Source organism: Netta rufina (assembly GCF_964035555.1).
Source record: "Netta rufina genome assembly, chromosome: 5".
Classification (NCBI taxonomy): Eukaryota; Metazoa; Chordata; class Aves; order Anseriformes; family Anatidae; genus Netta; species Netta rufina.
Window position 1 is genome coordinate 2415835 of NC_140128.1, and position 15608 is coordinate 2431442.

Genomic DNA, 15608 nt, shown 5'->3' on the forward strand with positions numbered 1-15608 from the left:
TTTGCTGTCTGTTAAATCAACTGTGGCACTTTAGAGTAGATAATCACTGATGTAGCACTTGATACATCTTTAAAGCATTGGTATAAATATTTTATTGGACCTAATTTAGGATAAACTGCATAACAGTCTTGTGGCCTCAGTACTATGAGTGGTATGCATCTTCTAAAACTACTTGTTTTGCACTGTTTATCAAAAACCATGCTAGCGGCCTAGCCTGGCTGAAGGCTGACAAGTTAGCATATGGTACAGATAAAGCACGTGCTTTCATGTACAGTAATCCAGTTCTGATTTCCTGTCCATTCAGTGCCTATCCATGATCAGTTGTTCCCATATACTGATGTAGGTGAGATGCCGTTTAATGCATTTGAAAAAAAGTAAAATAAAAAATAATGGAAAAAAATATATATTTAATGTTTGATTTAGCTTGAGTCTGTTATGTGAAAGCTTGATATCCAAGACTAGAAATCATTTGTTTGTTCTCTGTACTGTCACCTGCAGTTTCTTGATAAAGAAGGAATAATATTCACTGTTTTGGTGCCATTTCATTTTAATGAAGTTAGACTTTCTTGTCTCCAGACCCTGCCGGCAGCCCTGAGAGCCCTAAAAGGAAAGGCAGCTCGGCACTGTCTCACACAGGAATTAGGCCTGCACGTTAAACAAAATCGAGCAATTCTGGACCATCAGCAGTTTGACTACATAGTACGAATGATGAACTGTGCTTTGCAGGTACAATATGCGAGGTTTTGTTCTTTGGTTGTCTTTTTGTTAGTATGATAATCAAAAAATTGTTTACAGTGATGTGGACAAAATAATTGAATTATGGGACTGTGTACTGGAGTGATGTAGCAGATACTACCTGACAGTGCATTTAAGACATTTTGTAGTTCAAACGATAAAGGACAAAATGCAAAGGTCTGTACAGATCTGCCTATATGAAAAAAAGAAAGAAAACTGTTTCCATTATTAATAATTTAGATATAATCAGTTTGGTATCAGTTAAGTATTGAATTGATTTATAGTAATAGCTCTAAGTATAGTTTATTATGAATGGTGTTAGCATTTCCAAGTCATTTTCATCTGAGCTCCTAAAATGTGTAATACCCACACCTCTGTTTAACAAAACATAAGATTTTCTTCTTTGTCATCACAAGTGCAAACACATTTCAAGAAGAAAGCATACTTTCTGATTCCATAATAGGTGGTGGTAGCACTGCTTTTCACTGCATTATCTTAGTTTGCCAAAAACTCACTTTAGTTGGTGTTTGAGGTTCATCTACTGAGTTATTCTACAGATGAATTGCTACGTAATTTTGTGGTAAGTAAACATTAGCCTGGTAGCAGTTAACTATAAGAGTAAAACATGTGGATGACTTCTTTTGACCTTCATTTGAATAATTGTTCTGATTTAGCTATATTTGTCGGCAAAATGCATTTTATATATACCGGTGTTCACTCTGATATCTGAGAATGCAGTAATTTTATGTATATTTATATTTATAATGTGATCACGCTTTGTTATAATTTGCCTCCCCTTGCCTCTGTCTAAGTTAGTGTGTTAGGGATCTGAGCGAGACATGGAAATGTTTTAACCCCACTCACATCTAACCATAATAAATAAATAAATAAATAAATAAACTGCTAACATTATTTTGCAGCAGTGTGTTGACCCATATATTTAAAAAGGTGAGTGCTAAATACAGCTTACAGGAGTATAGAAATAAATTATCATTGACTGAGCAAATACTACCTCAGGTCACTATCAAAGGCAAATTTTGTTATCTGTTGTATTTCTGGTCATTTACAGTAGATATTTTTCTACTATTTAGAACAATACTCAGCTTGGTGTGTAGTAGTGATATTCAGAGTCAAATTAGCTGCATGTTGCAGATGAAGATGTCAGTCAGCTGGCTAAAATTGCACAGCTTGTACCAGAATGCACTATTTTGGCACAGCCATTGGCCTTTTCCAAGTTCTAAGTATAGCTATAAAGTTAAAAGAAACATAAAATTACCTGTGAAAGTGCATTTCTCTGCCCAAAATTATGACTAATGAAATACTGCACCTGCTCTGTGTTCCGGAGTCAGAAATGTTACTTCAAACCAAAAACCACAATTTTCTAGATATCCTACAGATTTTGGTCCTTCTCATGATTGTTCCTGGGGGGGTGACCAAAAAAAAAAAAGTCAAGAGATATTTTCAGACAAAAGGAAGGAAATACGAATCCCCTTTATTTGCAGCATCATAGTACAAAACAGATAGCAGAGAAAAATGTTGAGTTGAGGAAATTTCCGTTACTGAGGAAAGAAATACTGACACCACCTCTTAAAGCAATTAAATCCAGTTTTTCTGTTCAAGAAAAATTAATATTTTTTTCACAATTATTTGAAGGCCCAAGAAGGACCTTAATGGTCATAAAAATGGTTGTTTGTTTGTTTTTTTGAAGTAATATGGAAATAAAATAGAATGATATTTTTCTTAATAAAGGTAGCAAATCATGCAAATCAAATCATGCAAAGGAAACAAATATATGGATTAAGGGGGCACAATAATTACCGTTTTATTTCCCCAGTAGTATTTTTATATCTTTGAAATGTAAAATGGAAATTTCCAGTTCTCAGTAGTAAGCTTAGCCAACATGAAAACATCTGAACTCCTGACACTGGGCAGCTAGTTAGAAACAAGTATTTTCAGTACATCTACTTTTATGACATGAAATCATTTATTAAGATAAAAGCATGATTTATAATTTGTCTATGTACTTGGTTCAACTCTTATTTGGAACAATGTGTAAATTGTGACATTTTGGAGCTTCTCTGTATCACTTAGACAAAAATACATTATCAAGAACTTTGTTAAATTTGCTGCTGCTGCAGTCAGATGCAAGTCAGCATTTTGCCATAGAGACGTGAGTTCTGTTAACTGCACGTCATAAGACCAGGCAACTTAAACAGTGTCTGTTAAAAGATACAGAAACTTAATGTAAGAAAGATGGTGTTAACTGAAGATGTATTCAACCTTTAGGGTAATATAATGTTAATTATGATGGAATTTTGAGGGATTATGGATTGCAGTGTTGCTTTAAGACCTCACAGACCTATTGGGATTGTAGAAACCGTGCCATCAAATGTCTTTTCGTACATTTTTCTGTTAATATTAGCGTTCCCATTGATTTTTCTAAGATAGGAACAGAAGTATTGCTGTTTCCAGGAGGCATATAGCAGCTGATACAAAAGCTATGGAGAGGGAAGAGCCTGTGGGATAGCTGGTAGGTTGGGCACAGCCCTGGCTCTCTACTGGTCTCTACTGTACGTGGTGGGTTGAACCGGGATGTGCATGCAGGAAGTCCCAGCATGATGGCTTTCCCTTGGAAGTACCGGTCTCCCCTGGCTCACTTGCACATGCATATAGGAATTGTGATGCTCTCCAGCCACCAAACCTCTGCTACTGATAATGTGATTTGTTGCTAACAATGTGTATTTTAAGGGATACAGGTAAGCTGTTTCTGGAAATGTCTTTTGACTAAGAAGCTGTGTTACTGGCATGTACAGAGTTCTTTGTCTTACTGGGAACAGTGCCATATATTACAAAATCAGGAAGAGTACATTCTTAATAGTTTATTGCAGATCTCTTCATTACTGTTAAGGTTTTCCTTGTTGTTTAGTTCGTTGGTATTTTTTTTCTTTTAATAGAATGTGCTTTCTTGTTCTACTTGAGTCCGTAAAAATAAATGTCAGATACTTTTTCAGAGCTTCTATATACTCATTTAGTTGATTAAAAGTGGTGTGTTAACACAATGCTGCTAATAATACCCCTGTGTATGTAGTTGCTAGTCTCTTTACATGTATAGCTGGTATAATGAATCTGCTACCACAATTCTTGAAAATAGATGAAGGATGAGGAATAAATAAATGCTCATAGCATTGCTTCAAGTTATTTTAGTGAAAGATGACTTAGGCTGTATTTCCCCAAGTATCTGATCTGACATTTTGCAACTGGGAGGAGGGAAAGGAAGAGGTGTTTCGCTCATTTCTCTAGAAATGACAAAACTTAGGCTTGGCAGATCTCTGGCATTTGTCAGCTTGAGGCTCTCAGTCCAAGTGCAACATTCCTTTGGACTATTACTATATAGCCTATTTACGGTTTGAAAGATGGGCAGGACCTCGCTGCAAATTTTTAATAGGCCTATGATATATGGGGCAGTACAATAGAATTTCATAAATTATTTTGCCTCGTTTAGCAGGCATGCAGTTGCATGTCAAACCATATGGCAGACTTTAGATAGCTTTACAAATACAGTTAAGGTAAGACTTGGTACAATAGGTCAATACTGAAGTGAAAAATATGCTTTACTGGTCTCTATTCTTGTCCAGGAAGTAGTGACAATCTACTGTTGCTGAAGTGCAAATGTAAGAAATATTTCTGATCATTCTTAGTAGTACAAGAATCAAAATGACATGGAGATTGTATAGCTAATTGTTTAAAGCAGATATCTTCTGATGAGGTCAATTAAATCACCAGTTAGTTGCTTTTTTCTCTCCTGCAAGTAGTCATTGGCCACTTGCTAAAAACTTTCTTTTCATTCCCTGAGAAAGAATTCTTCCCCTGACAGATCATATGCTCTGAAAAGACTCTGTAGCCTGTACTACAGCAGTGGTTAGTATCTGTTATAGCAAATTATAGGAATTATGTTCTGTTCCATATGTTATTATAACTTTATTACTTCTAAGCCATCTACAGTGTTGTGAAAACTCAGTGTATTGATTGGCAATTTATTCATACAGATGGCACTGTAATGTGAAATTATTTCTCTAGACATTGTTTCCAAGGTGTTTGTTTTCCTCTACTGAGGCAACCTCCAGCATAATTTAGAATTATGCATAAATTCCTATTTTAAAAGTTCTTTCTCTTTAATTTTCTCTAATAAAAAGCTTTTCTCTGGCATGTTAGAAAAGACTGCCAATACTTGACTTTTTTCAGCTAAAAAGGCCATTTATTATCAGAGGAATGCTTTTTCTAAGTAATTATATTTACAGCAATACGTTTTATATTTAATATTAATTAAGAAATAATGACAAAAAAAAAAGTAAAGGTTGAATTTGCATAACTCTCCATTAATTAGTCGCAAATCATTGACATGACTTGTCCAGACTTTGAGTTGTCTCTCTGATTTTCTTCTGGCTGTAGCAAATGAACTTTGTATTTTGAAACATAAAAGCACTCTCATAAAATGTCAGTAAAGGCAAAAAGAGGCCTGAAGATTCTCCCATTGTATAGGTGGAGGGTACTTGATAATCACAACTAATAATTTTTATGTTTAAAAATACATTCTAAACAATTTGCATAGAATACTGAACAATAACAATAAGATATGGTAAAAAAAAATGTTTTGGCAGAAAAATTCTCTTCCGATAATCAGTGCAGGACTATGAGCTAGCTTCCTTTGGTAGCTGGAACAGACAAAACTTCTCATTTAAAAACTCCAAAACTAAGATGATGTAATTTAACATTTCCTGTGTAAGGTGTTGGACAGTAATACTGCCTAGCTGCACACTAATGCAAATATGTTTCAAATCAGAAAACACCTGTGCCTAGGACATCTGAAATACTTAATCTAAATGTGGTTAAAGTGGAAATTGATTACGTAAAACTGAATAATATATAAATACTTCCAAAATTATTGTTGTTAGGCATAGGAAAGGGATGTTGTCTTCTAATGATGTGAGTTAATCTGGCAACCTACACAGTCATCAATACTGTTTTAGGTCCTGATTTGCTCTGGTTTTGCATCTGTGTGAATATATATCTCTTGTACTAGTGTAACTGAGGGAATATCTTTAATAGAAGACAAATTTTTCATAATTTTAACACTTTAGATAATATCTAATAAATTACTAAGGCTTTCGATAGTGGTAATAGGCAGAGATTTGAAGGACTACTCTTAAGTTTCTTCCCGTATTTATTTTTGAAATACAGTATACTGAGTACTGTAAAAGCATACTTAGAGTTTACAGTATAAAAAACAAAGGCAGGAAGTCATACTAGCAACCAGTGCAAAATTAAAATTTTAACCTGCATTAGGTTACACTACACGTACATCTGGGCCAGCATCTTTTCTTTGACAATGGCCAAAAACGGGTAAAAGATAGTATTGATAAACTTTCTTTCTAGAATTTTTCTTACGACCCTTCAGTATTGCTTTGGTATAATATGGTCCTCTTTCTAGCATTTACTCTTCAGGCTATTGTGAAAGAAACTTTAATATACAAAATTAGACTAATGGCATTCCATAAATATTAATTTTTTTTCTTATGTAAATAACATTGTCAGCAGATGAAGTTTAAAACTTGTCAGTCTCAGAATTCAGTTTTGCAAATACTGTCCAATAACAAGAAAGATTTTATTACTCCTGAGAGAAAATCAACCATGTGTGTGTCATATGATTCAAATTCTTGGCAATATAAAGGTTAAATGAACTAGCATTTCTCATATTTTATGTTGAAAACTACATTGCCAAACATCTTTCTTTTAGAGGGTTATAGTAGGTCTTTCTTCTTTCAAGACTTTTATTTCATGGGCTGCCTTTTGTTACTCAGTTTGACGTGTGTTCCTGGAATCAGCGACTCTCAAAAATAATATTTGAGTAGCAGCAATATTAGAAAGTCTTTTAAGGTATTTTGAAACAGAAAATTTGTCATGAAGAGAAATCGTGGGAGTTTAACAGCGCCATGCTTAATTCTATTGATTCATCAGTTATTAAGAACTTGATCTTGTTCATCCTGTTAGACAGAGTCATGATGCTATTTAAATAAAAGAAAGGAAAGACCTTTCTTGGTCTTTAGTGTTTAAGGCTTGGACTTGAAGCTTCCGCTTTTAATTCCATATCTTACTGTAGACTTATTTATTTTTGTCACAAGAAGCTTGTCATACAGTTTCTCTGATCCATGTTTTTTCACCCACAAAGAGGAAGCAACAGTTTTTCTAATCCTGATGACTTTTCAGGAGTCCACCCATAATGTTCTGGACTTCATAAAAGAAGCTGCTATTTCTGAGTCTTTCTGATGATGTCTTTTTCATAAGAAACTGCAAGGTACTTTAATATCATTGCACATGGCTGAACTGATAACACTCACATAGTTTTTCTAGAAAAACAACACAGTAAGTATATTGAAAAAGGCTGTATTGCTGATCTGTTCTTATTTTTCTTTTCTTTGCTCTGAGGAACATAATGTTATACTCATGTACTCATGTTATCTCGTGGGATGCCCACATAGTCAAGGCAAAATCAACTCACAGGTGTCTTTTTGCCAAATACAGAAAACACAGTTTTTCTTTGCAGGACTCTCCATGTATGCATTCATAAAGTAGGTACCCGTGTCCTACTTTCACTCAACATTGCAGTGTTTTTAGCTTTATTACTGCTGTTAGAAGACCAGTCTGCAGTTACCTCCTCTGCAGGGACCAAGGGAAATGACCACCTTGACACAGCAATGGCCATGACTATTCTTCTGCGGGCCACGAGTCTCTCTGCAGAGCTGGCCACATCCAAGTAATCCCTTTTTCTTTGGGCAGCAGTCTCTGTGGAGAGGCATCTAACTGTTTCTGCATACGTGTATACAGACAACCAAGGTGGTTGTCTCAAGCTGTGTTAGACTGCCTCTGCAGTTTAGTCAGGAATTTCTTTGTCTGTTAACTACACAGCAGAAACCCACATCCTCTTTTCAAGCTGACACTGGGCCAGCAGAGGAGTGTTCAGAGATGAGTTCCTATGTGGCCAGGCACCTCCTAAATTGCTGTTTGCTTGGGGACTTCCAAGCCCTTGCTTCTGGTAAGCTAAAAGCAATTGTGACTTCTGCTCAGATTATGTTTATGAGCAGTTACCAGTGCAGGATTCAACCTCTTTTTTATTATTATTTTTAAAGGGTCTCTGGGTAATATTTTAGTATAAATATTACATGATAGTAGGGTGTTGTTGTTTACATAAGAATAAGCAAAAATGGGTGAGCAGAGGCAGCCCAGCTCCTCTGGCTGATTGCCAGCTCTCTGCGGGTCAGCTGGACTGGCCAGAACCAGCTGGAACCGGCCGGAACTGGTTGGAACTGGCCAGAACCAGCTGGAACCAGCCAGAACCAGTTGGAACTGGCTTGGACCAGCCTGGGGCACCTGCGCCCTCAGTCAGCCCATGTGGTGCCTTCAGAGGCACAAGTGAAATTAAGGCCCTGAAGCAAAACAACAAGAAGAGGTATGTTGGGAGTAAAGATGTTTTTAGCAGGTCTTATGTGACGTTTATATAGCGATGTAAGCATTTTGGAAAAAACACAGGATAAGGTATCCAAAGGGCAGACAGCTTGTCTGTGTCTGGGCTGCGTCGATTTCAGTCAGGTCGTAGCTAGCTTGCAGATAACTAAAAATGTGATACCCTTTAAAAAGGGGATATGCCCTTTAAAATGTGGTACCACTGAAGCAGCAGACCTCCGGACTCCAAAGGAGGGTGCCACAAAAGGTGGCCCCTTGTCAGGGTTGAGGAGAGGGCTGTAACCCCATGCTGCCGGCCAGCTCTCTGGGTTGGTTTGCAGACAGGTCGGTGCTCCTCATGGCCGTCTGCTCTCACCGGCCTTTCTTCAGGCCTCCAGGATTCCCTGTTAACGCAGGGCAAGCTTGCATGTGTTTGCTCACACATAGATATCTTATTGAAACCATGCAGCTTCTTGACGTGGTAGGCTCTAACTGCTCTTAAGTGTTCATTACTGTTAATTGCATCCTTGTGGTTGCCGCGCATTTCTAATAACTCCATGTTCTAAATATTTTTGGTTGTCTTGATGAAAAGCAGACGTGTGGATGTATGCTACTCACTGTTGTAAATAAAATAAGTCTGGTTTAGGAATTGTGTTATACTGCTGTGTAGTTATTCTGTAGCCTGCCCATGAGAGAGGTGGCCTGATGAAAGGTAGGGTTTTTTTTGTTTGTTTTGTTTTTTTTTTTAAGGAAAAAAGAAGTTTTGATGTTGAAAGGAGTAGGCATTTTGCTAATTAAAACAAGTGAAATCAGTGACTTTTGTTTTCGCAAGTTTTATATTTAATGAAAATATGAAAAGAATACATGGTAAATATTCTTATTTTAAATGTTATGTGTATATATAATTTGTATGTCAGTACATTGATATAATTCAGTATAGATTTGTGTGTAATACTGTCAAGTACATATATATGCACTTAATCAGCTTTTTGTCACTTTTTATACAATAACTAACAAAATACAGAGTACTAGTGATGTACAGTACCCAGACACTGAACATAGTTCTGTGGTGGCTGCCAATATACATGTGTGTATGTATGTAGGTTTAGTTCAGTCTTCTGTTACTAAGATGAATGGCAAGAGTTTTTCTGTCTAACATAGTGTCTCGCTCTGGGCTTCGCCACCTGCACATCACCCTCCAAATAACTGTGAAAGTGAGGTGTATTAGAGGAGCTGAAACAGAGTGCTTTCCTGCTCTGCCAGCAAGGTGTGTTCTCCCTTGGTTATTGGTAGTGCTCAACTTACCAGAAGAAACATGCCATGTAGAAGACTGGTTTATTATTCCACCAAGGAACTTTTTGAATTTGTTTGTTTTAAAATGGTTTCTTTCTCAGGAATTTGCATCAAAAATGTCAGTGTGCTGTAAGATGATCATCTTTTATTTATTCTTCACATACGTCATTTCTGAACCAGAACATTGAAATATATTAGGAGTCTTCTAATCATTTGGTTCCTATGATGTTTGTATAACCTTTGGTTTAAACAATTGAAATCTTGGCTGCTTGTATTCAAAAACCAGTGTGATGTTGAGATAAATTCCATAAAATACAGCAGAGTTCTGGGTTTTGTCAATATTTTATGTAAACTTTCGCAAGTGCATTAATATGATGAGCATAAAGTGATGAATGTATGTGGCATTTAAGAATGATGTTTTTAAGGAAACAGGCAACAGAAGAAAAAAATCCATTATAGTAATAGACATACCTCTACTGTTGCATAAAAAAATGTGTGCAAAGTTTTATGAACAAAAATAGAAAAGATACAAACAAAAGAACACATGACATTCTACATAAATTGTAAAAAGAAATATATATATATATGGCACTTGTTGACATAAATTTTTATTATTATAGCCCAGATTTATGACTTGCATGAATTGTTTTTTAGGATGCATGGGAGAATACTATGTAACCAAGCTGTGGTGAAGATTACTTTTTGTATTTCCTCACCATAAGCAGTCTATAGTAGACTGTCAAATCAGACTAGTCTATACTAGACCAGTCAAATCATACTACACCACGTCTTACTTTTTTTTGGTAATAATAACACACTAAAAATCAACCTTGATTATGAGGGATGCCGTGGTTTTTAACACTTATTATTTAGAAAGAAATCTTTCCTGTTAGAATATTCTGTCTACCTTTGAACCTTAGGCCTCTGAGTTTTACGTTTGATGCTTCCTTTGACAATACCGATGATTTTAATTCTCAACAAATCTTCATTTTTCTGTGTACACATCTAATACCTTAAACTTCTAATACATTAATGTAATTCCTAATATTATGTGTTTTTTCCTGTACTTTTAAGTCTTCCAGGTTTCTTTTCTGTAAGTATCACTCAAGTTTTGGTATTTTTCATTTGTACAAGAAGATTAGCATTAGTACAGTCTAGATTCACAGATGGCACAAAATACAATGTACATACATGTTTCTTGGATCAGTACACTTGCCCATGTGCCAGCAGAAGTTGGGGTTCATACCCTTAAACTGAGACTTTACTGGGTTTTTATTGTTTTATTATTAGAACAGAGGCAAAACAAGTGGTGGTTTGGGGCATTTTCTGTTCATAAGAAGACAAAGTATGTTAATGCAGGCAAAACTAATGGACTAAAATAGCCCTTAATTTATTGTTTTCAGACCAAATTGAAGATTCTAAACTATTGATTTCTTTGGAATTTAGTCAATTTTATTTATGAAGTTAAAAGGTGTAATTGCTTTTGTAAAAAACAATTTAAAGGAAAATATTTATTTTAATGGACTATTTTGGAGCCTTTCCTTTGTCATTTGGGAATAGCTGAAATACTAACCATATGTGTTTCTGTTTAAAATCCACAGGCCACAACTACAGTTATGTTAATACAATTTGTTACTTAGCCTCTGAATTGTATGTGTAGGAAAGTCATAGACTTTGATCCTGACTCGATTATGATAGATGGCTGTTACCTTCCCAATCCCCTATCTGTTTAGCCTCAGCCCCTATAGAGACAAATACCATGTAAAACATTACTTTCTGTGAAGAAGACTGACAGTAGGCTTGTGGTTTTTAAGTTACTTTTCACAATCTCTTAGGCATGGTTAGTGGATAAGCAGCATTGCATGGATCAAAAACATGAAAACCGTAACTACAGACAACATCAAAAACAGGATGTTGAGAGATATTCAGAGAATCACTTCTTTGATTGTCCGTATTTCAGCTAAGCTTTTAAGAAAGGCACTCAGACTGCCACTTGCATTTTGTACATACTTACTACAAAAAACTGCTTAAGGATAATTTGTTATAAAATGCCATATAACAGATATGAACTTGATCTATCTTGTGTAATTTCTAATATCAAAAAGAAGATAAAACATGCATATGAAAACAACAGGCATCAGAACTGATTCACTTAAAATCAGTCAAGCAAACTACTCATGAAAAATGATCTTATGGAAAAATGAAAGATCTTACATGAGCTCTAATTACGGTGCCGTTGGTGGTACTCATTCCTGGCTTCAAAACTGGCATTCTGTTCTTACAATTAAGAGCAGGTATACTAAAATAAATGTATTCTGATCATCTTTTTTTTTTTTTTTATCAAAAAATTCACTTTTAATAGCCTACTTGAAATTCCTCTCTTGTGAGGTTACTTAGGAGTAAAACTGTGGGGAGAATTGTTCATTCTTGGATCTGCTTTTCTACAAGAGCATGTGAAAGTTTCTGCAGCCAGAAGTTTTCTGTGTTGTCCACAAACTTTTGATGTCACTTGGCATCTATTCGGGTTTTATCCATCTCCATAAATACTGTTAGATAGCATGAATATTTAGTGAAGGGCATTCGGATTTGTTGGAGAGGGGGACTTTTTTCCAAGCCATCTTGAACCAAATCCTATTTAATGAAAGTTCCTAAGTCAACAGGCATTGGGACAGGTTGCCCAGGGAGGTGGTGGAGTCAGCATCCCTGGGGGTGTTTAAGGATAGGTTGGATGTGGTGCTTAGGGACATGGTTTAGTGGGTGACGTTGGTGGTAGGGGGATGGTTGGACCTTGAATCTCCTGCATCTATTCCTATTGGATTTTCAAAATTAAAAAAAAAAATAAATAAATAAAAATTGTGGCTCAGTTTTTTTGGTCAGTAAAAAGAATGTGACCGTAGAGGTCCCTGGGGGTAGTTGAAATTCTGTTAAAGCCTGCGATTTTCTCTTCATTTCATTACTACCATGTAATTGGCTACTCAGGCACTAGTCTAACAAGAAAGAAATCTCAAGAAAGAAATCTCAAACAAATTAATTTCCAGTTAATTCATTTTAAGTCATAACCTAAATACATTAAAAATTCTGTAAAATAAAAATTCATTAAAAATTCTTCATAGTCATTTCTCCAGCTTTTTTTTCCTCATGACAGACAACCAAATTTACTAATTGTTACTGCAAAGTAGTTTTATCTTTGGTGATAACTGAGAGGTATTTCCTTAATTTAATATTTCTTCATGCCTTGATTTGAATCTGTCGGGCTATGGGACTCTTATGTATTTGTTCCAGAAATGTTTGTGGTACTGTAGGCTCTTCTGTGATCATACAAAGATTACAATATTACCATATAGATTTCCTTTGTCTCACTTCAGTGATCACTGGTATGCTAGGCAGGTAGGATGCTTTTCTGACTACTGTAGCTGTTCCAACTGCCCTGCCTTGAGCTGGCTGCCCAGGACTGTATCCAGGCCGCTTTTAAAGATCTCCGAGGAGGGGGACTCCACAGCCTGACACTTGGCTGACACTTAAGCGTCATGTTTAAAGTCAGGAAAAAATCATGAACTTTGAAGACAATGGTGAATTGTTTGGAAAACTTGCAAAAATATTTTTATGGATGTATACCTGATAGTTGATACATTATCACCAACAAAAGTAAGAATTTTTAGTCTTTGCATTCTTGTAATTTGTAAAAGTTAATCAAGTTTAACATATTTTATGAGACAACAACTGCATGTAAATGTATATACATGCTTATTTAATACAGTGAATCTCTCAAAGCATTTTACCTTACAAAATTTTGGCACTTGCAGCTTTCTACTTAATTCATTCCAAAAATAAACATAAACATAGATAATTAGTTATCATAAGAGAAAAATGCTTATTTTGCCTATGTTATTGTAAAAACATGGAATGCGCAGATTACTGCCTTGCAATTATTCCCAGTTATGAAGTTTAATGAAAATACTGTAAGTGGAGGTCTAGCCTTCAGTGATACCCAAAGAGGGGGGAAAAAGAGAAGACTGTTTTGGAGAGGAGTCAAACTGATGTAAATATTTATGGATTTATTTTATAAATCCATTAGTGTAAATAGAAGATAACAAATTAGATCAATTGCAGATTGAACCATGACTGCAGAGTGGTGAGATAATTTTCAGACAAGATGTAATTTGTGTAATGTTGGTGCCAGAGGAGCTTTGCCTGCTCAGAGGGAGGAGTCTGTCAGTCCTCTACACACCTGTGGCACATCAAAATGTTTTCTATTCACTCACTAAAACCTCGGCAATTTTCTTCACCTCACTAAAAATGTATCACACAGAATCACAGAATTTCTAGGTTGGAAGAGACCTCAAGGTCATCGAGTCCAACCTCCAACCTAACGCTAACAGTCCCCACTAAACCATATCCCTAAGCTCTACATCTAAACGTCTTTTGAAGACTTCCAGGGATGGTGACTCCACCACTTCCCCAGGCAGCCTGTTCCAATGCCTCACAACCCTTTCAGTAAAGAAGTTCTTCCTAACATGTAACCTAAAACTCCCCTGGCTCAACTTAAGCCCATTCCCCCTCGTCCTGTCACCAGGCACGTGGGAGAACAGGCCAACCCCCACCTCGCTACAGCCTCCCTTGAGGTACCTAAAAAGAGCGATAAGGTCGCCCCTGAGCCTCCTCTTCTCCAGGCTGAACAAGCCCAGCTCCCTCAGCCGCTCCTCGTAGGACTTGTTCTCCAGGCCCCTCACCAGCTTCGTCGCCCTTCTCTGCACCCGCTCAAGCACCTCCATGTCCTTCTTGTAGCGAGGGGCCCAAAACTGAACACAGTACTCGAGGTGCGGCCTCACCAGAGCCGAGTGCAGGGGGACGATCACCTCCCTAGCCCTGCTGGTCACGCTGTTCCTGATACAAGCCAGGATGCCATTGGCCTTCTTGGCCACCTGAGCACACTGCTGGCTCATATTCAGCCGACTATCCACCATCACTCCCAGGTCCTTCTCTGTCTGGCAGCTCTCCAACCACTCCTCTCCCAGCCTGTAGCTCTGCTTGGGGTTATTGCACCCCAGGTGCAGGACCCGGCACTTGGCCTTGTTGAACTTCATGCAGTTGACCTCAGCCCATCGGTGCAGCCTATCCAGATCCTCCTGCAGAGCTTTCCTACCCTCAAGCAGATCAACACACGTGCCTAGCTTGGTGTCATCTGCAAACTTACCCTCAATGCCCTCGTCCAGATCATCGATGAAGATACTAAAGAGGACCGGCCCCAGCACCAAGCCCTGGGGGACGCCACTAGTGACTGGCCTCCAACTGGACTTGGCTCCATTCACCATGACTCTTTGGGCCCAGCTATCCAGCCAGTTTCTAACCCAACGAAGCGTGCGCCAGTCCAAGCCAAGAGCAGCCAGTTTCTTGAGGAGAATGCTGTGGGAGACGGTGTCAAAAGCCTTGCTGAAGTCAAGGTAGACCACATCCACAGCCTTTCCCTCATCCACCCAGCGCGTCACTTTGTCATAGAAAGTTTACTTTGTCATGTAGCAAGTTTGCTGTTTAGTTCATGTGCCATTATTCAGGTCAATGCAGTAGTACTGCTGCAAGCGGCATATCGTGCTGTCTGGGATCTTTCCAGGCTGATAAATCTGTTTGTATACAATGTGCTCTTGGGAGGAGCTTCTTAGACTGCATGTCACTGCATTCTGTGTGCTAGAACACCACTGCATTATCACGTTAATCGTCTCACTCCTCAAATCGGCATCAATATACTGCACAGTAGCACCGTACTGTTCTTTTGCATCCGTCTCTCTTACTGTGCAGTCATGTAGAAAACACAAATCATTCTTATTTATTATTTTATCTTCCACGGAGAGGAGAAGGTTCAAAGAACTTTAAAAGAAGAATGGTAAATATGAGTATTTCGAAGTTTTTGTTGAATGGTTGACTAAGATGGCACAGCATGATGTATTAGAACACTAAATCAGAAACTGTGGTCTTAAAACTTCCAAAACACCCAAGAACGAAATTCAGTCCTTCAGCAGCTTTTCGCTACACGCTCCTATTTTTCAGCCATTGCAATCTGGCTCATCCTTCTGAAAGCTCCAGCTGAA

The 15608-nt window shown here is 37.4% G+C and overlaps 1 protein-coding gene across 2 annotated transcripts in view; it reads left to right on the top strand.

The window, feature by feature from the left end:
• SBF2 (SET binding factor 2) overlaps positions 1–15608 on the top strand; it is a 251265-nt gene that overhangs the window by 151419 nt on the left and 84238 nt on the right. For both annotated transcript variants that reach the window (XM_084288403.1, XM_084288404.1), the window contains exon 16: positions 577–726. In XM_084288403.1, coding sequence (XP_084144529.1) covers positions 577–726 — 150 coding nt within the window. The remainder of the gene's footprint in view (positions 1–576; positions 727–15608) is intronic.